General features: G+C 42.4%; 2 protein-coding genes across 2 annotated transcripts in view; one reads left to right on the forward strand and one right to left on the reverse strand.

Annotated features, from left to right (window-relative positions):
* The window catches only part of hmcn1 (hemicentin 1), an 85,300-nt gene that overhangs the window by 14,880 nt on the left and 47,847 nt on the right, over window positions 1-22,573 (forward strand). The window contains exons 2-11 of the mRNA XM_023394544.2: window positions 2,605-2,675; window positions 4,395-4,553; window positions 4,642-4,764; window positions 5,946-6,117; window positions 6,964-7,070; window positions 15,619-15,739; window positions 15,889-16,152; window positions 16,252-16,396; window positions 17,194-17,315; window positions 19,909-20,178. Of these exons, the coding sequence (XP_023250312.1) occupies window positions 2,605-2,675; window positions 4,395-4,553; window positions 4,642-4,764; window positions 5,946-6,117; window positions 6,964-7,070; window positions 15,619-15,739; window positions 15,889-16,152; window positions 16,252-16,396; window positions 17,194-17,315; window positions 19,909-20,178 (1,554 nt within the window). The remainder of the gene's footprint in view (window positions 1-2,604; window positions 2,676-4,394; window positions 4,554-4,641; window positions 4,765-5,945; window positions 6,118-6,963; window positions 7,071-15,618; window positions 15,740-15,888; window positions 16,153-16,251; window positions 16,397-17,193; window positions 17,316-19,908; window positions 20,179-22,573) is intronic.
* LOC147817504 (uncharacterized) lies at window positions 9,576-11,718 on the reverse strand. Its single transcript, XM_087170471.1, has 2 exons — window positions 9,964-11,718; window positions 9,576-9,704 (listed from the first exon to the last, which is right to left on the reverse strand). The coding sequence occupies exons 1-2, from the start codon at window positions 11,023-11,025 to the stop codon at window positions 9,576-9,578; spliced, it is 1,191 nt and encodes a 396-aa protein (XP_087026597.1). The 5' UTR covers window positions 11,026-11,718.

Consider the following 22,573-nt stretch of genomic DNA (forward strand, 5'->3'; position numbering starts at 1 on the left):
AAAAAAAAAAAAAAAAAAAGAAGAAAGCTTTTGAGTAGACATTTGGCACAAAGAATCTCTCAGGCATGAATGTGTATAAGTATCTGACTGGTGTGATGGTTCTGAAACAGTTCAGACTTTTAAATGTAAATAAACACATTCAAAAAAGAAAAGAAATCATGGACAGCAGTGATATCCTTATCTTAATATGTCAAAGTCAGAGATCATTACACAGGTAATGTTCGAAGAGTTTGATTTATTTCATCTCGTAATGTTGAGAGGTCATGAGTATAAGCTATGGTTTTCCACGGTGCTGATGCAAAGAGGGTGGCTGTGGTTAGGCACTGTAGCCAAAATAGTATAAAGAATACTTACAACAGCCATGGGAACTTCTCCCATAAGGAAAGACATGTCAGCTTTTCCATCTCTGAAAAGTTTGGCTCCAGATCCATGTTCCGTTCAGAGCGGCCAGACACATTTCCATGTTAGTTTTGAAAAGCGTTTCTGATCGCCACAAATGTTCCTACACTCCACCTTGAGGATTTACAAGGATGCCAAAATCTGGGTCATTTGGAAAAAGACTTTATCCTTTTGTATGTTATTATAGAAATTGAAAGTGCTCGTGGAGTGCTTTTCAAATCGAATTGTAAGGTAATGCTTATTGCAAAGAAAAGGAAAGACAATGCTTATGATTCCTCATTGCAAAGGGAATTAGATTATGTCAAACTCAACAACCTTAAATGTTTAACTCAACAGAAATTACACAAGACTGAAGAACAGAAAGTTCTCCACAATAAGAGTTTTAAGGAGTCTCAAAACTCTACTAAACATCAAAATTTCTCATTTGGGCTCTGACCTTTAGACCAAATTTGATGACTGTTGTAAAACAGTTCAAACTGTATCCTTTTCCAAAAGTCAGGGATCCTTTGTAATTGCCCTCTCTTCAACAAGGGAACCCTTGTTTTCCAATTTGCTTGCATGTGCAGAACTGCTGTGCGTGTGTGTGTGTGCGCACGTGTGCGTGTGTGCATGTGTGTGTATGCACGCGTGGGCCTACTTGTGTGTGCTTTTTGCAGCCCCTCATCAGGCTCATTCCACAGCACAGCTGCAGTGGCTGAAGTCACAGTTTGACTCAAGAAGGGGCTTAGCAGCTCATTAACGGATAGAACAAAGTAAGCTGAGAAACAGCAGTGACTACTAGCACTGGCAGAGGTACAGAGCACAGGCCATGTTGTCACTATGTGGTGGGGGTGCTAAACTTCACTTGGGCTTAATTCTGAGCGGACATCGACACAAGAACAACACAATAACTAAAATGAAAAGTGTTTGTTCTGCAACCACAGAGGCTGCAGAGGTTTGCCTGCATACACAACTAGAGCTGTACCAAGTGGTTGCAATCAATCGACAGAAAATCAGTCAGCTGCTGTTTTGAAAATCCTCATTCTAGTCATTGTAGTAATTTTACAAACATAAATGTCAAACATTCCCTGATTCCATCCTTTCAAATGTGAGTGTGAGGTTACAAGCATGTTTCACAATTTTCTGACAATTTACAGACAAAACACTGTATAAAAGAGAATAATTTGCAGATGAGTAGATAATGAAAGCAAATGTCAGTTGCAGCCCTATAAAAAAACATATACTGCTATGCTTTCTGTATATCCTGGAAGAGGGATCCATCCTCTGTTTCTGCCTTTGTTTCCCCACCCATGGATTATATTGGGCATTCTCCTTTATACCATGGTCTAAAAATAAAGGAGTGAATTCAGGCAATATAAATGTCCCCAACTTGGCATGATAAAGCCAGGTGAAGGTGTGTCATACTTGATATTTACTGCATATTTCCATTTCTTCTGTTTGTTTACAAAGATCACAGTCGCACCACAAATGGTAGAATGAGTAACTCTGGTGGAATGGTAACAAGTCTCAGTGAAGATCTGTCCAACCACTGAGCGAAGCACGACTGCTTTTGATTAAAGACGGGATCATTCACACGGTCTCTTCTAAACCAACATTGATGTATCATCTGTATTTCAGTCACTGCAGTTTTTCCTAACCTTTAACTGTTGTCTCTGTCTGTCTAGTCAGCATGAGCTTCATCAGTTGAGTTTCAGCCATTATAATGAATCTTTTCATGAAGTAGACGGTAACAGTTTCGGTTCATCAGTGACAGAGGGGATTGGAAGTGTTTCCAGAGCTCAGTTTGTTTATCAGTGCAAAGCAGCGTAAATGATGGTTGAAAAGAAAAGGGAAGAACAGGACTTCAAATCAACATCATCATTATATCTGATCTGTCTTCATGTGAGGACTATAACTCCAATCTTCCTTGTCATTCCTTTTATGTTTTTCCTTCATCACTTGTCTGTCTGTATGTATCTCTTTCACATTTCTTTATCCTTTCCTCTCTCCGTTAGATAAATATATCTCCTTTCCTGAAATTCTCCTCCGCAGTTCATATTGTGACATTTTAATCTGGACATCCGTAAGCATTTGCCAAAACTAATATTTGGCTCAACAGAAGAATTTAAGGAAACAAAAAAAATTGCTTTCAGTTATTCATCAGATGCAGAGTTGAGCCTGTGGCCAGATTAATCACGCAGCATCTTTCTGTCTTTTTTTCTGCAGAGATTGGACCCGTAACAATCACAACAGACCCAAAGAAGTTCCAGTATGAGCTGAGGGAGCTGTACGTTCAGGTGGGTTCAGAGATCACATTCATCAAACCAAGGAAACAGCAGCAGAAGCCTGGATGCAAAGGGTCATATGTCCTTGATAAAAGCAGCAGACTATGGTCATGCCAGACGTCTGGGTAGGAATGTTTGTGAACTGATTAAGACATTTTATCAGTTCAGTCTACAATGGATGATGAAAGAAAGAAACAATTAGACTTCCTGCTTTATGTTGATTTTCACCCTTTCGCATGTTGAAGTCAATAAGGAAAAAAAAATCTTGCTCATCTCATGTTTATTTTCCATCCTGCACCATTACAAACAAATGTATAAACAAAGACATGCTATGGCTAGACAGCTAAACAGAGAGCTGCCAAGTTTGAATTTTTGTGTAATCACTCAGACAGAGAAAGAAAGTTGTGCAGGAACCTTCTTATGAGCCACTGGAGCAAAGCACAAAAACTGCAAATCCAGTACTCTTCAAGTCTAAGGATGACAGAGACAAAGAGACAAGTCGCATTCAGAAATCTGTCCTTTGAAGAAAGACTTTGGCAAGTGTCTGTGCATCCTTGGCATGTTCTGCTGTTAATCTGGTGTGTGTGTTTGTGTGTGTGTGTTGCGTGTAGCGTGGAAGAGATCCAGTTCCCTCTCACTTGCTGGTTCATTCCTGAGTCTGTTTTTCCTCCCCTCACCTCTTCACCTGTTCAACCCCTGAAGAGGTTTTGGCCAGTGTACATGGAAAATACTCTTCGGAATTGACATTTTTCTTGACATTGAAATTTTTCTGTCATGAGCGCAGTTGTGTTTAAGGGAGGAGATGTTAGGCAACACTTCATATTTTTAAGCCACAAGAACAAAAGTGCACTGGGGGGGGGGGGTTATCAGGCTTAGTGTTGGGGGCAATAGGTGAATGGGGGAGTTGGTTTTTGGCCAGAGGGGAGATGTTGGGGTTCAGGGGAGATAGAGGAGTCCTGTCTCTTCCTCTTCCGCCCCCCTGGCTTAAAATAATGGGTCACTCCATTCCAGATGTTGCTCTTGGGGGTTATGCATCAGAGATAGCTATTGAACCCCTCAGACAGACAGATATGTGCCTATTGGAATGCTGTAGAAGACATTTCCTTTTGACCCCAGCAGTCGGACTGAGAGAATAGTCGATGAGAAAGAGAAAGACATTTGCGCACACCACCACACACTGTTTCTTTTAGATCCAGTGTTTATTGCCCTTGTCAGTATGGTTGGAACAGGAATATATTTTCACCCCTTTGTGTATTTTTAAGATCATCAGATGTTAACATTCCCCTGGGTTCAAGATATCAGTCGCCTCACAGGTTTTGTCCTCTAGGCATAATGTTAGTGCTGCAGTCATGTGTGCTGATTGGAAAAGCCCAGAATCAAGAAGTACTAGGTCTGCTCTGCTATTAAACAGTGTTGCATTTTATTCACGTCATTTTATTGGAAAACTAAAATTGGAAGGGAATTTTAAACAAACTGTTTCAGAGGCTGCAAGTTGGAGAATCATTATGAATCGACCTAGATTTGTGCTCTTTTAAATTCCCTCTTGTTGTAATTTATCTATGTGCTCAGTGGGCACTGCATTGTTAAATGTTTATTACGTAATTCTTCAGACTGTAAACCATCAGTAGCATATTTGCTGGATAAATCATAATAATGTTTGAATGGCCCACACACTCTTCCGCAGACATGTGTAAGACAACCATTTGCTGATGATACCCCTCTCTTTCTCAGGGTGGTGGGGACTGTCCGGAGATGAGCATCGGTGCCATTAAGATTGCTTTGGAGATCTCTTTGCCGGGGTCCTACATTTACGTCTTCACAGATGCCCGTTCCAAAGATTACAGACTGACCCATGAAGTCCTGCAGCTCATTCAGCAGAAACAATCACAGGTTTAAAGAAATGTTTACCTTAACAAAGTTTATTTACAGGTTTAACGGTAAAGGGATCATATTTTTATATGTGTGCGTATGTGTATAGGTGGTGTTTGTGCTGACGGGGGACTGTGATGATAGGACTCACATCGGCTACAAGGCTTACGAGGAGATCGCCTCCACCAGCTCTGGGCAGGTTTTCCATCTAGACAAGAAACAGGTCAATGAGGTAAGAGCATCACTGAACAGAAATTTGCAGCAGAGCTTCTGTTCTCTGCTTTTCTTCATGTACAAATTCTCATTTCAGAGTCAGAAGAAAAGCACTCTGGTTTCGAAAGACACAATGTGGTCGCAGTATTCAGATCAGTTGAATTTAGCCTGGATTTAACTTCTAAGCTGTGTCAATTTAATTTAACAGTAGAAGGTTTAACAGCCTCTCTCGTGTCTTTTGCTGTGCCCATGTTCAAGTCTGGACTCCAGATCAAATGTGCAGGAAACATTTAATTGATTGATGCATACCATAGCTCTTTTTAGCCTTTCCAAGAAATGTAAATCAACAGTCTCGGACTGGGCGATGAGTCAAAGCTTGAAGTTTGAATAGTGTTGCTGTTTTATTGCTATAAGGTAAGATTTTTTTGCATGGGAAGGAAGGAATCTAGATTTTAATCAGTTTTCTATGTGAGAATCCTCTGCTCTTTCTCCCTCTTTTAAGTAGATTCCCATTTCTCTAATCTGTTATTTACACATCTCCCTGTCTCGCTTTTTCTTTCTTTCTTTCTTTGTTCATCAGTTTATTGAAAAATATATTTGCAGGATTACAACCTTCTTATACAGTCTGTGTCACCATGACAGAAAGCAAGATGGTGCATTAGAAATGTAGTTTCGTAACTAGTCTTGAGAAACAGTATCTTGACCATGGTCTGGTTTGTTTTGAGTGTTTATGCTACAGAATGAGATTTAACTTGACAATGATATATTGCTGTAAGAAAATGCTTATGGCTTGAAGGAACAGATGGATGAAAATTCATGATAAATCAAGAAATAGTACTTTTTCCATAACATGTCTGTACTTTTGAGTCAAATCTTTTCTTTTTCTCCCTGCACCCAAATTTAACCTATGACTTTTTTAGATGAATGTACTTTATCATATTACTCACACGTCACTAATGGCTGCTCCTTCTTATAGGGTCTGGGTCTCACACAGTAGCAGTGGGATTCTCCCTAGGGACAGGGAGGAAATAGAGGGGCAGAACACAGGGGGAATGTCAGAAACTTCCTGATGAAAGCTTTGCACATGTTGAGGGGATGACCTTGTATGTAGCTGAGGAGGTAAATGTGTGCATTGGTGTGTGTGTGTACATTAGAAATGATGTGTGATTCCTGCATTCTTTACATATCCCGGTGCTGTAGGTCCTTAAATGGGTGGAGGAGGCTGTGCAGTCGTCCAAGGTCCACCTGCTGTCCACTGATCACTTCAGTGGGGTCAGCAACACTTGGCAGATGCCCTTTGACCCCAGCCTCAAGGAAGTCACTGTGGCCCTCAGTGGTCCAGCACCTGTCATTGAGATAAGAAACCCAGAGGGTAGGTTAAGTGTTACCAAATATCTACACAATTCTAAATTGGAATCCAAAAATATATATATTTTTTAATTTAGGTTTTTATTAGCATATATACGCAGATGAGGGACAAGAGGAAATAAATAAATGGGTAGAAAAACATAGCAAATGCAGATGATTCCAGGCAGGGCAAAAGGAGACACTGATTAGTTTGATGAGTATTAAAATTACTTGAATATGTTTTTTTTTTCACACATGAAAGGAAAAATTACCAACTCATTTTTACAGTCTTGTGTTGTTTGTACAGATAAGGGTACAAACATTGATAATGTTGCATCAAGATATTTCCAGCACAGTTCCAGTGTTTTTAAAAGCATTAAAATTAAAAGCTTCTGACTATCTTAACACCAAGTGTAAAACTTCAAAACCTTTTGGTGTCAGTCTCATAGACTATATAAATGAAAAAGCAGAATCCTTTTCTAGACTGTTTTGGGTTTGGGATGGATAATCATACAGGAAGATTTTGAAGAAGAGGAGGAAATAGTTAAGGAATAGTTTAGGAAATGAAGCTGTAGATGCTGGAGTATGGTACACAGAACAAGTAAAGGTCAAGTGAGTACAACAAAGAACCAGATTGATTCCAGCATCATCTGGGGTCCACACATTCAACACATGTTCTTTCAAACACATACAGTATGCTGCTTAATGCTAAAATCATATCCTGCATCTTTATATTTTTACAACTTTGACAGCTTATGCCAATATTTTATATGTAACTTGCAGCCATGCATCAAACAAAACTAAACATTACTTGGCATCAGAGCTGCAGAAAAGGTGAACGATTGTCTCTGTGTTTGTGTCTGGCCTCCAGGTAAGATTGTGGGGCAGAGTGACGGCTTGACTGAGCTCCTGCACATTCCCAACTCTGCCAAAGTTGTCAACATCAAGGACCCACAGCCTGGGATGTGGTCTATCAAGGTAAACAATGTGGTCTTTACCTGGAAATGTGTGTAAAATTACAGGCTCCTTCTAACAATTCCCAGAATGGAGGTGTCTTACTGACTTAGTGCAAAAAGTTCAGTATTATAACCTTGGAATGAGGTCAGAACTCACACCCCTGGAGAGAGCTGTGCCCTTGAAGACGGTTCCTAAGTTGAATTACTGCAGTAATATATCAGCATGTTCAGATACAGTGGTATGTAATCAATTTAACATGTACGCTGTCTGGTGAAAGCATCTCCCAGCAAACAAAAACATGATCCGAAAGTCACGTTTGAAACTTAAGACAGTCCTGGTAGATGAAGATAATGTATGTTTAAGGCTTGAAACTGTTGGCACCCTGCTGTCGAAGTAATGCAAAAAAGGTCACACATTTGACTGCCCACACTGTCAATTCCAGATGTTGGGAAACAACAAGCATTTTTACCTGAGTGATTTGTTGAAGGGGCCTCGGTGGCCCCTGTATTCTCTGTAGACCCCTGCTGGGACTCTTTCCCTCATCTCTGCATAGCTGTGTTATGTGTTAGCACCCGATTGATTTATGGGAGAGCGGATTGGATGAAAAACTGTGTCATCTCTGTATATCCTCTTCAAGGAAAGCACAGTTGTGAGCAGATGAGGATCCATGTATGCTGAGTGTTTTGCATTTACTGTATGTTGACTGTTTCATATTATTTGCTCTGGCACTTCTGCATTAACATCATATGCTCTTTTACATGTTGCATTTGGTTTTCATCATGTAAATCTTTGTAAATCTATGCAACTTCTCAGCATACAACTATAGTGACTCTTTGTTGCTGTGCTTCTTCTTTTCATTCTGCCTTTTCATGCCTTTCTAATCCCCTTTCAGTAGGCACTAATGACATTATTGGACATTTAGGGGGAGCATAATGTATTCAAAGTTCATTCCTTCATTGGCTGCAATATATGTGAGCATTTACATGTAGATGTAGAAGTCCAAATGAGTTGTTGATTTCTTGTAACATATATTTGACCAGTAATATATGTTTGTTTTTACGCTGAGGTTGATGTACTGTATCAGATATAAGACGGCCTCATCACCTGTGTCTGCACTTAACCCACAGGTTAATCTCATGCTGGGCTCTGCTACATAACACCGACATAAGGAGCCTTTTCAAAAAAACTGCCCAAAACAGTAGAAACACTGGCCTCACCGTTTCATACACACTGCGGTGTGCTGCATTACCGCTGGCAGACCTTTTTCAGTTTTTCATTGATTGTTTGCACAGGATTATTTTTGGCTGCATAACACTGTTTACTCTATCTGAGGTACTTTTTGAATTAAACTTTGAGATAAAACAGTTCTCTCAGGTGAATAGTTCTGCATCACTGAGTGATGACTTTTGTTAAATATCTGCTAAAACACCATATCGGCAAGTTTTGACTGAGGTCTGTGCTTCCACACTTCAGCCAATATGGTGACCTGTTCTACAGAGCTCGTAGAAGTGATGAGGGATATTAAACAGACATAAAGAGAGACATTGCATCCTCCTGTCTTATTTCTGTCCTGTGTTTGCCTCTTTCTGTGCTCCCTCTCAGTCTGTCTTCTTTAATCTCTATCTGTCACTAACTGTATCTTCTATCCTCATGCATCTTCCTCCCAACACATTTACTCCTCAAATTCTCTCCCTCACAGAAGCACAGCAGGATTTGCTGTTCTCTCTCTCTGGTCCCAATACGTCTTGTTTTTCCCATTTCTCCTCTTGGACGCTGCCTTTTCCAATCTCAGTCCCCCACAACACTCTATCTGGCTTTCAGACTAAAAATATCTCCTCCTCATTTGTAGCTGTGTTTCCCAGGACATCCAAAGAAATGTGGATAAATACTTTAGGGGGAGTTTGCTGTTCTGCCATGCTGGTTTTCAGTAACACTAATGGCCCGTGACATCCTTGTGTATGACCCAGGCCATAGATTGTGTGTGAAAAGGAATCTAATCCTTTTTAATCTGCCTTTAATTGGATATTGTGGTGGTGGTGGTGGAGAAGGTGGGTTCACCCCACTATCACCCCCTGCTTCTTCACTTTTGCCCAGACTTCTTGCTACTTTACCCTCACTGTGTGCTAATTTCATACTTTGTTCTACGAATATGAAGTATGTTTGAATGGACGGAGGTGTCTGTCACCAACACACTCAAAAAACTTGTGATCACATTTTGCACATCGGCATTGGATTTGCACATTGACAGTCTTTATGTGTTGTGAGAATGTTAAAGTATGTTCTCAAAACATAGTTAGAATAACTGTGTTTGTGTAATGTGTGTGTGTGTGTGTGTGTGTGTGTGTGTGTGTGTGTGTGTGTGTGTGCGTGTGCTTGTGCTCCTGCAACATTTGTCATTCACTATGTAAGCACAAGGTCCAAGAGTGTTATAAAAAAGAGGGTGAAAGGAAGCTACTGCCTTACATCCTGGTGTGTGTGTGTGTGTGTGTGTGTGTGTGTGTGTGTGTGTGTGTGTGTGTGTGTTTTCTACATGTCTTGAGGGCTAGGTGAGGCTCCCTGTCTCTCCAGCAGCAGCAGGTGCTCTGGCTGAGGTGACATCCTATAGCGGTGCCTGTGTGCTTTCAGGCCTGTCGGGGCATTGGGACTGACACCCAACTCTTTAAGTCCATTTACACAAGCAACAGGAGTGTGAAACCTCATTTTCATAGCCTCAAGTCCAACAGATGATGTCTGCTGTCACTATAGAAGCTTGATCACATTCAGACAGGGGTGGGTGATATGTTAATGAGCCCATTTACCATCTGACATCTCTGCAGAAGGCATTGCTTCAAAGCATAATTTAAACATCCCCAGGACAATATGAAATAACCATGCATGAAACAAAGTCAGAGCAGAATAAAAACGCAAAATTTACCTCCACATAGGGAACCACTTTGCAGGTGAACTCCCCCAGCAGCCAGGACTTGGTCAGTTCGTGGAACACCACCATGGGCAGGCAGAAGAAGATGAGCACAAAATCCCAGACAGCCAGATTAGCCAGCAGGGAGTTGGAGATGCTCTTCATGTAGTAGTTCTGGCACACGATGCACAGGATAGCGATGTTGCCCGCTATCCCCACGAGGAAAATGACCCCGGACACGCATGTGATCGCGTACGCGCCGTAAGTCTCACTCGTCACCGGGTAAAAGGGGTTCTTGATCTCGTCTCCGAAATCCTGCGAGCTGGGAGGGGTGATCGGCGTGGCGTCCCAGGGGTTCTCCTCTCTGAAAGTGAAGAACTCGGGCCTCCTGGTGAAAAGGTCAAAGGGCAGGTCGGTGGAGGTGAGGGCCAGAGGCTTGGGGATGGGTTCCCAAGGCGACGCGTGAGGTTGAGCCAAGAGCACTGCGCCTTTGTTCAGCCGGTTTCTCCCCCTCTTCCAGGCTTTCTTCTGCTCGTCTTTTGTGCCTCTCTTGTGCCTGTCTCCCTCCTCGGGTCCCCCTCCTCCGTCTCCCCGGCCCATTGAGGAGGGCTTAGCCGCATTGTAGTGTCCACCTGCTGGCGTCCTCGTACTACTCAGACCGCCATTCAACTTTATCCTCTTATTATGGTGGCGCGTCGGGTCCCAATGTGAGACGGCGTTGGGATCCTCCATGGGTGTCACGGTCCTATTGAAGTCACGTTTGTTGTGTCCAAATCGCCTCGTTTCTCCTGCAATTACCCTCTTCCAGGGGTGAGTGGAGTTAAGGGTCCCTCTGGTAATTGCCCGCTGCGCCTGCAGCTCCGCCGAGGATGCACCTGTGGCATATCCCGCCGAGAGCGCACGGTCCCTGGCTTTGTTTTGATGACTCTCCCGCATTGACCCATGGAAAGTCCTGGCAGCGTACGCGCTGGTGTTGCTGTCCTCTTTACTCCGCACTTCTCCATTATGTCTCAGAGATAAGAACACATGTGCATGGGCCAGTAACACGAATAACGTCCTAGGCTGCAGAATCTGCATGGTCCAGGAATTAGTGAGCGCAGTTTTAATCCTCACAAGTGCATCCTCATACCTCTGTGACAGCGCGGGGATACTCTTCCATTCAGTCAACACCCATGTTGGAGACAGAGCACAGAGGGGAGCTCACGGTTTCAAGTACATGGCTACATTCGTGGCGTGAGCTCTGCAGACTTGTAAGTTATATCCCAAATTCGTGTGGTGCACTATATGTGCTGCAGCTGCAATAATCTCCGAGCCTCCTCCCCGAGTCACTCCCGCGTCCAGAGTCTTGACATTACCGAGCAGGACAGCGAATCAGAGTCCGGATCCAGAGAAGGAGCAGCAAAGATAGGTATAGAGGGAATTGTTGCATATCCACACACACAAACACACACACTCACAATCCGCACAGCATCCAGTTTCCAGCTGTGGGTAGTAGCATCTAAAAAGAGTGTGTATGTTGGCGCGTTAGTTCAGTGGGCTGGGTCGGCTGGCAGCAGCAGCGTCAATGCGGTGCAGTCCGGGTAAAGCCCACTATGTTGCGATGCACTGGAGTAGAGAGGAGAGAGAGAGTGTGACAGAGAGGGAAAGAGGAGGGGTGGAAATCGGTCGCTCCTCTCTCTGTTTCTCGTCCATTCCTCCTCATGCTTTTCTCCTCGAGGAGGACCGTGCGCTGAAAGAAAATGGACTCCCCTGGCGGCTAACCCCGATCTGTCACTCTTCATCCATCATGGAGCATCCAGCAGCCCCGGAGCACACCACGGCTGCAGCCCCCACGGCAGACAAGCCAGCCACGCCCGACAAGACGCGCTAATAAATACATTACCCAGTTTTTAATTTATACGCACAGGCGGCGCTGTGATATCGACGCAGTTGGGCAACAACTAAAGCCGTTTATAACACTTACATTTATCTAATATGAAAAGAAAACTCTTTCATTTAAGGCCAGACATATTTTTATTTGCTTAAAAAAAAACTTATATTTTCAGACCAAGCATTAGACCCAAGCCTAGACTCGTTGTCCCTCTCCAGCCGTGGGCCCCCTGAATCATTCACATTCACCCCTCACATCCTCAGCGCGCTGCCTGCAGTCACCATCGTTTCTTAAAGTGATTTTCATCTGGTTTTCTGGATTGATTTCACCTAACTGCAGACCTACGGGATATGGACATTGATTGCGGTTTATTCTATAGCTGCATGCATCAATAACTCAACCATGTCTCCATAAAAACTTGTTCTTCCATAAAGAGGGTGCTTGAAGTCACTGAAGAGGCCTGTTAAACTAATATCTGATCACATGTTGGAAGAAGTACAAACGCGGACTTTGTCAGTTGGTGTTGAAGTATCTAGTGTTAGTTATTGCAAACAGCATTGAGACCCCTTTCTGTGATAATGTACTTTTTTACAGTATATCGTGCATAATGTACTTTCACTATATGTCTCTGTCAGTAATTTACTGTAATTTCTCCAGTGTGAGATAATGGCATGTTCTCAAAGCAATATATAGCTACTTAATGTACAGTGATTTCCAAGCAGGTACATGTACCCAGTGGGGATGATATTATGCTGCAGCTCAACTAATGACACACAGAATTAGGGGATACAGGGATACAGACAGGTGCAAATCAAAGTAGAAACCTGAATAAATGAGTGGAGAAACACGATGATTGCAGATGCTTCTGCTCAGGTGCTCTGCGTGGTACAATTAAGCAGTTAACATCCCATCATGCTCTGTGGCATCATGGATAAAATTACTGAGCAGGCCCAGTTGCCTCTGATTTTGTGTCACGATGGCAGGAGGAAAAGAAAGTGACTTTGGGCGCAGGTGGCAGCAGCTTCAGTCTCAAGCCAGCGTTTCAGTAGGAACAGTGACTAAAGGGACATCCGCATTTAGGTCTATGGGAGAGACGTCAGTAAATGGGTCATTGTGGTCGACAGCGCGCATTTGATGACCGTGACGCTCACCGGATTCTCCACAAGTTAGGTGAACGCATGTGAGGCGTACGCCCAGAGAACAGCTCAGACCTGAATGGATCCTTACAGTGAGGGAATGTTGTGGCTCTGTTGTCCTGTAGGAGGGAAGGGGGGGGGGGCATTTTGCTAGCTTGGTTCGGGCCCTCTTGAGGGGTCACTGTAAATCATCACAAAGTTGTTATGAGTGATCACCTTTATCCTGTGATGAAACACTTCTGTCCTGATGACGATGCCCCCATCCACAGGGCACGAGACGTCACTGACTGGTTTGATGGGAATGAAAATTAATTGAATCATCTGCTGCCACCACATCAGAAGATCTTGCATGAACGTGTCAGACGGTGCTCTCAGTCTCCACCGCCATCATCAAAACACCAAATGAGGGAATATGTTTTGGATGAACAGTAGAGTTCAGAGACTTGTCAAATCAATATCAAGGAGCAGCATGTCATGGCGCAACACCTCGCTAAGACGTTTTATCCTTTAATTTGTCATCCATATGTATGTGGCTACTGTGATTAAATACACACACTAACACGGACACACGCGCGCAACCCACAACCTGTGATGAAAGTACTGCGCGTCCAGTAGCTCTGTCAATAATTCAAGAGACTCTCAAGGCATAATGTGCTCATTTCATTTAGTCCTAAGTGCTCTTAGTACAGTAAGTGGACCTTTCACACTGCTGTGAGTCTCAGACCACAACCTCCAGCCTTAACCATGACAGAACACACACTCAGTAACACAGGAACGTTCACACGAGGTTTTAGAAATGGAAGTATGTGCGAGTGTACAAACACAAGCATGTGGCTGCAAACAAATACAAATACTTACATATTTGCAGGCTTATTTACTTGTGTGTGTGTGTGTGTGTGTGTGTGTGTGTGTGTGTGTGTGTGTGTGTGCCGGGCGTGCGTGTTTAAATATTTGCGTTGCTGAGAGTCATCCAGGTGAGATTTGTTTGTGTTGCAGTGACCTCAGCATTGATGAGCGCATTTAAGCTTCACTCTGAATTTTATAGCCCATGATGACAGTTTAGGAAGGTTGTAATTTGAAAAGCATGTAACCAGCTCAAAGGAAGACCAGCAGGGGCGATCTGTTACTATTCTCTGCTTTTTCTCTGTTTAAGTTTCTCTCTGTCTTGCTCTCACTTTCTCGGACACACACATTTTGTTCTCTCTACATAAATATAAATATACATTCTACCATCATTAATTGATTTCATTAATCAGAACACAATCAAATTAATGAATCATGTAATTTAAATGATGTGGAGAAGAAGCAGGACAGTCGTTTTAAGGGACCCAGAGCAACAGGGATTTTAATGACCTTTCTTCTTCTCCTCACCCACCTCACCTCAAGTATCTACGACCAAGTCCAGTTTCCCTCGTTTCAACTTTTACTGGATAACAATTACCTGGATGACTGAGAATTTTCACAGATCACCCCGCATATAACTTTATTTACTCCTTTGATGGTGATTTAAACTATTTCATAAATGTCTGTATTAGTGAAAATCTCACCAAAGCCACAATGAGTCAAGATCTGACTCAATAGAGTTAGGGTGTACCTAAGACCAGGGCAGGTCACTGTCTGGGTGGGTGTGAAACTGGGAAATGAGTGGCTTTAATGACAGGGCCTGTTCTTTTTTTTTTGGGGTAAGATCATGACCTTTAAAGGACCTCTCCCCTAATTATGGCCTCATTTACAACTAACTAAAGACCCGGGATCACTCTATGGTGGCCATTAGGGCAGGTCTGATGGCTACAACATGTATTGTGTTTAATGATGGCAGGCATTAGCATTTAAGGTTGTCCTGGATCCCCTTTGTCCCGGTGTTACCTCATTGTTTGAACAATTTCACGACTAGCTTAACTATTGTTATCCGTCCGCCTGAATCCATTTCACTGTCCTGGTTGCTAGGGAATTGAAGTTTTTGTCAGGTAGAACCTAGTCATGTTAAAATACAGCAAATCCACACATTTTCTGTCATTTCATGCTATTGCAAATGATAGTTTATGTTTGCGTGTCTCGTTTTGCATTGTGAGTCAATGTCTGTGACACCTCCAAAGTGTTTAACCTAAGGTGAGGAGTTTCCACCTCTCGCTAACCTATACTTCACTGCAATTACTCTGTCTCTATTTGTGCAAAGCTTCAAAAGAACTCTGCACGACGAAGACCACATGAGCCATTAGCTGCTCTCTGATTATCTCTGTTTGTTTGATTAAAGTATGAATACCAGACTGAATGGGTCATCTCTGAATTGTGGATGTTTTATAAGCTTAGGTGTAAGATACTTGACAGTCTTACAAAAAGTGGCTTGTCTATACATGTGGGGATAGTTGGGGCACAAAAGGCTGTTACGCAACAATCTCAGTGCTGTGTCTGTCATTTAAAGCACACAACTTACCCCCAAGATTCAAGTCAGGGTTGAAATGAATTTGAACCAAAAATTGAATCCTTTTTATTCAACAACATGAAATAATTTGACTTATCTCCCACAGCATATTAAAACAAAACCTGATAAAGAAGGTAAAACTAGAAGAATGGATGTACAGTACTAATTAGTCACATTAACAGACATGAGACATGAGTCTTTGGATGTAAATATTGATATAAATCTCCCCTTTTTTAATGCAGACCTCTAGTGGAGGAAGACACTCTGTCCGTATCTCAGGTCTCAGCACCATCGACTTCCGAGCCGGGTTTTCCAAAAAGGCCACCCTGGACTTCAAAAAGACCTCCAGTCGGCCGGTTCAAGGTCAGTGAGGTCAACCTTTCCAAATTGTAAAAGAGGAAGGACACTGCAGCTGTTGTATGTTTTCCCTCTCACCTGTTGTTTTCACTTACATCTTGTAGCTTTGGAGCAGCGAAGAATACAGTATATTGTATTTCATGTCAACTTTCCAGGTATTCCCACACACATCCTGCTTAACACCACTGGACTTTCCCCTCCTGCTCGGGCTGACAGGCTAGAGCTCCTGTCGATCATGGGTGAAGTGATTAAAACTTTACCGATCCGTTACTACCCTGAACGCCAGCCATACAGCCTCTGGAACATCACAGAGTTTATTCCACCCAATGAGGCCTTCTTCCTGCGGGTGACAGGATACGACCGGGATGGTTTCCTGTTCCAAAGAGTCTCTAGCGTTTCTTTCTCCAGTATTATACCTGGTCAGTGATGCAAGTTTTGACCCATATTTAGATGAAGATGTGAACGATCTCTTAATTAAAGTGATTAATTTTGTTGGCATTTTCCTTCATCTCTTTTAGATGCCCCTAAGGTGCTGATGCCAGCCACAACTCCTGGTTACTACCTCCAGAGAGGGGCTGTGAAGTGCCAGGTAGAGAGCCTGATCCCTTTCACTCTGCGCTTTAGCAGGGATGGAAGTCGACTTGGGGTAGACCAACTCTTCAGGTGAGCAGGGCTGCAGAAGAGCTGAAGCGTCAAGTCCCAAAAGTCACATATCATGGCTGAAAGGCATGCTGTTGAGTGCATGTTCCTGCAACACTTAGCATTTGTCAGTATATGCCAATTCCATATGACCTGTTTATAGTCAGGAGAGCAATACATTTTTTATGACCGTACCTGAACCGTGACATGGGGTACGTCTGTCAAAATCCCAGCCACCTTGTAAGCATTTTAGATTATTTTAGCAACATTTGACCAGTCAGAACTGTGTTCAGCAACTTCCTGGGTTGCCCCTTCTACTGCCTTACCAGGTTTTGGGAGAAAATTCTGCACACAGTCATGTTCAAACTGTAAATGAGCTCCACAGATGCACTATGTCGTCGCACTGGGTCGATGGTTCACCCCCTTCTCTTTCAGCCAAGAGACAAGTTTGATGATATTACAATCAGTCATTACATGCTGAGAAACCATGTCAATTACCCCTTCACCAGTGACTAATGGTTTCACATTCCATGTAAATCCGTTTATAAATTTTGAGAGATACTATATCTCTCCAGCAGGCAGAAAGATAAACATGATGGATCAAAGCCATGGCCTCCTTCCAACTGTATTGGAGGAGGTTAAACTGACATACTGTGTTTCCATCTCGACACTGTGAGACTAAATCCGATTGGATTTTCACCAGATCAAGGGATGAGTTAGTAGCAGATTGAATGGATTCAACATTATTCTCAAAAGTAGTGAAGATAAAGGTATTGAGCACTCATCTCTCTCCAATTCTCCTGTGATTCTTTTGATTCCAGCGAGTCTGACAGTGCATCGTGGGAAATAGCCCAGGTTTCTATGAAGGACGAGGGCTACTATGAGTGTATTGCTATCAACAGTGCTGGGACAGGAAGAGCTCGTACCTTCCTGGATGTATCAGGTATGTAGACATCCTAAGACCGTCGTAGTACAAAACCAGAATATTTAGGTATTTATTTGATTATTTGTACTGCAGTAATTCCATTAAGTTCATAGTTACAAGCAGAGACAGCAGTCAAAGTTGTTCAATAAACAAAAACAAAGACATTTGGTAACCATTTCAAAATGATCTGAAGTAAAAGGAATTTGCAGACTATCAGACATGACGTATTAAGACACTATTACAACATGTCAGAATGCTGCGCTACATAGACGGCAGTGTTGACTTTGTCAGTGGACTGTACGCCTTTAGTTTATATTAATTAACAGTCCATGCTAAGCTACCTTTGATCACTACATGTAATGAGCAAGGACTGTTATTGTACTGGAAGTATAATTGGTGTATGATGGATTTACTTGCAGAGCAGTGAGTAATTTAAAGTATCATTGTCTTTAATGTCTTCTATCAATTTTAGAAAATAACACATAAAAGACACACATGCATATAAAGACACAAAGTACCTTGGGTGAAATGGTGCTGCAAGATGAAGTTTATGTCATGCTCATGACATTTATATATACACACACACACACACACACACACACACACACACACACACACACACACACACACACAAAAGCACAAAAGCACAAAAGCACACTTACACACTTGCTTATGGACATAGAATCAGACTCCAAGTGGCAGTCATTGTGGGTTTTACTGGGTCAAGGTCTCTTGCTGTGAATCCCATGCAGAGAACCTGCATGATGGCAGAATTAATAGAACTTTCTGGAAAGTCTGACCCCATCTTACAGCATGATGTTGTAATCCATGCCTCACAGCGATCATCTCATGGGATTTATGGTATGGTTTCTGTGCTCGATTTGTGAAGCAATGAACCATAGATATGGTGTAAGATGAGAATACTTTTAAAGCTGTAAATGAGCTCCATGCTGTGCACAGAGACAAAACAGAGTAGTGATAGTTTAGGTGGGTATACTGTGACTCAGGTGCACAGTTTCAGTGCAACAGCAGAGCGTAACCACAAATACTTACTGACCACCACAATAATAAATGCACAACAATTTATGACCACAAATTCATAATCTAGGTTATAAATAGTTGAATGATGATTTTGTGATCTTCATGATGTCAAAGATTTAAGCACAGACGTATGGGATTATATGATGATTTATATCTTTAGTCTCACCACTGGGCAAAACAAAAATGTAATTTTTCCTTTTCTAAAATCCTCTCTAGTGCATTTATTTTTTCAATCAGAACCCTTTCCATTATGAGACACCAGAACTGACACCACATGAGTCCAAATGCAGTCGGTAAAAGTCTCAGTGTCCAAACCTTGCTTTCCAAAATACTTCCTGCCTTGTGGAATTCACTGGAGCTCCATCAACATGATGAATGCCAAGCAGAGGGGAAGAAGGAGGAGTGTGGAGAAAAAGAGAGTGGGAGGTAGTTGAAAGACACTTGGTGAAACTAAAGAAAGGCATGGGCCTGTGTGATGTATGAGCGTAACTGTAAAGGTGCAGAGGCGACTATTCAACTGTTCCCAATTATAACATCTCTAAAACTAGGTGAAATTAATCCTCCTCAGCTGCAACTCCAACCTTTGTTTGTTGGCCAGTTGTATTCTTAACAGAATGACAGGCCCCCGCACTGTACACTTGTACACACAGAAACACACGTATAAAACCCAGTCATCTGCCAAATATATGTCATCCTAATCCCGAGGAGCTGTGCTGAAATCTCCAGCATCCTCCCCCTATCAGAGCCAAAGCCTCTGCTACCTCTCCCTCGTCTTCTCTTTCTTTCCCCTTTTCCCTCCATTCCCCTTTTCCCTGCTTAGCTCTGGCTCACCTCTGGAAAAAATGATTGACGTCACACTAAGGCTTGAGGGATTAGTGTTTTCGACATGGTGACGAGAGAAGACGAGATGGAGATAGAGGAAGACAGAGAAATAAGAAAAATGAGATCTCCACAATCCTGACAAATGATTATTATTCTAATAAAGGGTGTTTCAAAAAGTTACATTTCTCTGTCATGCAGCTAAGCTAAGCTACATGGAATGCGTTTATACAAAGTTAACACACACTGTAGGTGACAGCATGTGTATTAAATGAGGGTTAGATATCAGTTACTGAATTAGGTGATGAGATATTTCTACCACTGAGGCTGTTGATGGACGTAATGCATTGTGTCGTGTAGTTTTCATTTAAATTTCTCAACTTTGTTTTTTTCATCATTCTGAGTCAGGGGAGAATTTTAGTGTCTCATAATCTACATGGGTCTAAATTACAAGTGTCACTGACCTTGGTGTCTTTTCTAGCAGCTGTTGTGCAGTTAAATTCTGCATTTTAGAGCTACAACTGTCTTTACTCACAGCCCCCAAAGTTGGAAACCATTTTTCTAAATGCTGTTTCAGGGCTTCTGTACTTTTTGTGTACTTATTGCGCCTCATGAGTAGAAAATACTGTGTGTCTCTACTTACATAAGTGTCAACAGGAAAAGTAACCTCTCACTCTGACTTCCTGTTTAACTTTGTTTATGATGTAAAGTTTCTGGCAGCTGCCAACAACATTATGCCCTCATCCTGCAGAGCCGCCTCCAGCTGTCACCACTGAGGGTAACGTAACCATCACCCCTGGCTCCCGTGCTGTCCTCACCTGCCACGTCGTTAGCACAGTCAACTTCAACCTCACCTGGCTGAGAGGAGGTCACGATGCCCGCCTGGACCCACGGGTGCACGTCCTGGCCAACCTCTCACTACACGTGTCCACTGTGACTCCAGATCATGCAGGCTGGTACGAATGCATCGCTATAAATGAGGGAGGGGCTACTGCAGAGCGAATCTACCTTACTGTGCAAGGTGAGGAGTGAGTGTTCATATCTGCATGTGTTCAATATGGCTCTGTCGTGTAAAATGAAATTTAACATTGGGAGTTGATGTGCTACTAGGGGCTACTAGGCTACAGTTGAGCGTATTTTAAGTGATGTGTGTATGTATGTTTGCTTGCATATGTGTGTGACACTTTGCCTTTAGTATATGTGCCTGTTTCTTCCGTGTGATTTACACCAGGAGAACAGGAATCTTGGCAAACACAACCTCCTTCCCAACTACAAGATTGTCTCCCAAGTGCCGCCACCCTTCTTCCCTCTCCTGCTCCCTATAATTCACCCTAATGCTTTATGGGATGTGTGAAAATTATTTATGTCTGACTCTCAGGCAGCACTAAAGTAGAGTTTTCCATCCCCGGACAGCTCTTATAGTCTTGTTCCTAACACTTCACTGACACTGAATCAGGAACACTTTGTTGTACAGATGGAAGAGAGTATCGCTGACAATCTGGCAACCACCGCATAGCATGGGCCCGTGCCTGGCCAGAAAAAGGCGATGTATTACAGCCACTAAAATCCACCATTAGCAGATGATCTCAGCCTGAACCTGCTGAAGTATAGAGAGTTGAGAGACAACAAGCAAGACAGGCAAAGAACTGTGTTTTACATAATCCAATCTGTCCAAATGAACATCCTGTATTTACTTTGTTATACAACCATCGGCCGCAGAAGAAGTTAATTCAGACTCCATATGCTGCTTACTGTAGCCTGAATTCCTCCTTGTGTGTGTCTTGCCAGGTCTTAAAAACAAATCTTAAAAATAAAAAAAGAAATTGCTCCATGTTACCCTAAACTGTTTTTCTTTCTTGACCAAAATTTCTGAATGATTCACTGTGATTTTTTTTTTTGATTTTTTTACTTGGAGCGAACTGTTGTTTCTCTAATGCAAACCTCAGTGACACAGATTGAAAAGTTGCAGGTTTAATACCTGTGCTGCCGACGGGTTTGGAGGGGAACTCTGTCATTTGGCTTTCCTCACTGAGTGATAAGTTGCACAGTTGACCCTGAAACATTTTCCCTGGTTTAACTGGAAAGTGTCTTTTGTCTCCTCACATGTATTCCTTTTTTCATATCATCCTGTCACAACTTTCTTTGTTGTTTCTTTTTTTTTTTTTTTTAAACACCTATTTCTTATTTCTTTTCAGTTCTTTTTTTGCCTCTTTTTTTCTAACAGCTGTTAGAAAAGCCCCAGGGGTTTCATAATTACCCCCTGGTCAGCTCCATCCTAGTCATTAGTTTCACTTTGAAGTGAGTCAAGTCTGCTGACATCTTACAACACTTGGACAGAACACGGTGCAACTGACTGCATTTCCACACTAAGCCGGATCAATTTAAAAACACATCCTTTTCTTTTCATTTTGGCCTTGTGTCCACGCTAATTACTCATTTTAAATGTCATTATATCACACTATTCAGTTGTTGCCATAAAGCTGTATTTATGTGGACTTTATCTGACACCTTTACAATCGTAAAATAATAGATTAGATAGATTTTATTGGCGTCTCACCGCAGCAGCACAGGAGTGTGTGGTTAGAGAAATGTGAAATACATAAATGAGAACAAGTCAGTTTTTCTTGATTAAAAACAACCTGAAGCCTATTGTGGATACACATTGTTGTCACATGTAAACAGCATTTTTAAAATTAGCTAGCTTGATGTGGATGTAGTTTTAGATTTTTAATAGAGTTGGAAAACTGAGATAGGAGGAGGATGCAATGTCAGAGGCAGTGAAGGTAGATGAGTGAAGGAGGAAAAAAGGAAAGATCGAGCAGGTGATTGGGGGGGGATGTAAGACAGGCTTCTTCCTTAGATATTAAGGTTGCTGCTGAGTCAGGGTAGAAACATGCGTCTTCCCTCTCAGGAACTCTGAGGGGTCCTTGCCCCCCTCAGGGCACGGTGACCTCGTGAGAGGAAGAGGCAAGAGAGGAGAGAGCTTGGCTTAACTGTAAAAGAAAGAAAGGGGCCCAGCAGTCCTTCCAACGCTCTTACTTTTGACCTTGTCTGTGTTATGTGTGCTACACTGTACAGCCTCAGGCACCACTAAGATTAAGATCAATACAGAGGCAAGTTGAGGTATTTCAGTTTGTTTTCAAGGTTGCAATATATCAAAGTACTGCCTGTAAATTTATTCGCAGCGTCTGGTAAACGTGCTGTATATCTTTCAAAACGTGGCATCACTGATGATTGAAGTGGAAACATCAGTACAAAAGTATACATTCCTTCACACCTACCTGTGTGCCTCTGTTCAACCTTTTGGAATTGAGACTGCTGGCCCATGATCATCCCTTCGTTTTCTCCATTCAAACCTGTAGACACTTTCATACAGTAGTTTATTGATGGCATGCGAGGAATGACAAGTTCGCCTT

Source organism: Seriola lalandi, unplaced genomic scaffold (assembly GCF_002814215.2).
Source record: "Seriola lalandi dorsalis isolate HSWRI2012SDOR001 ecotype SW California unplaced genomic scaffold, Sedor1 jcf7180002054949, whole genome shotgun sequence".
NCBI classification, from domain to species: Eukaryota; Metazoa; Chordata; class Actinopteri; order Carangiformes; family Carangidae; genus Seriola; species Seriola lalandi.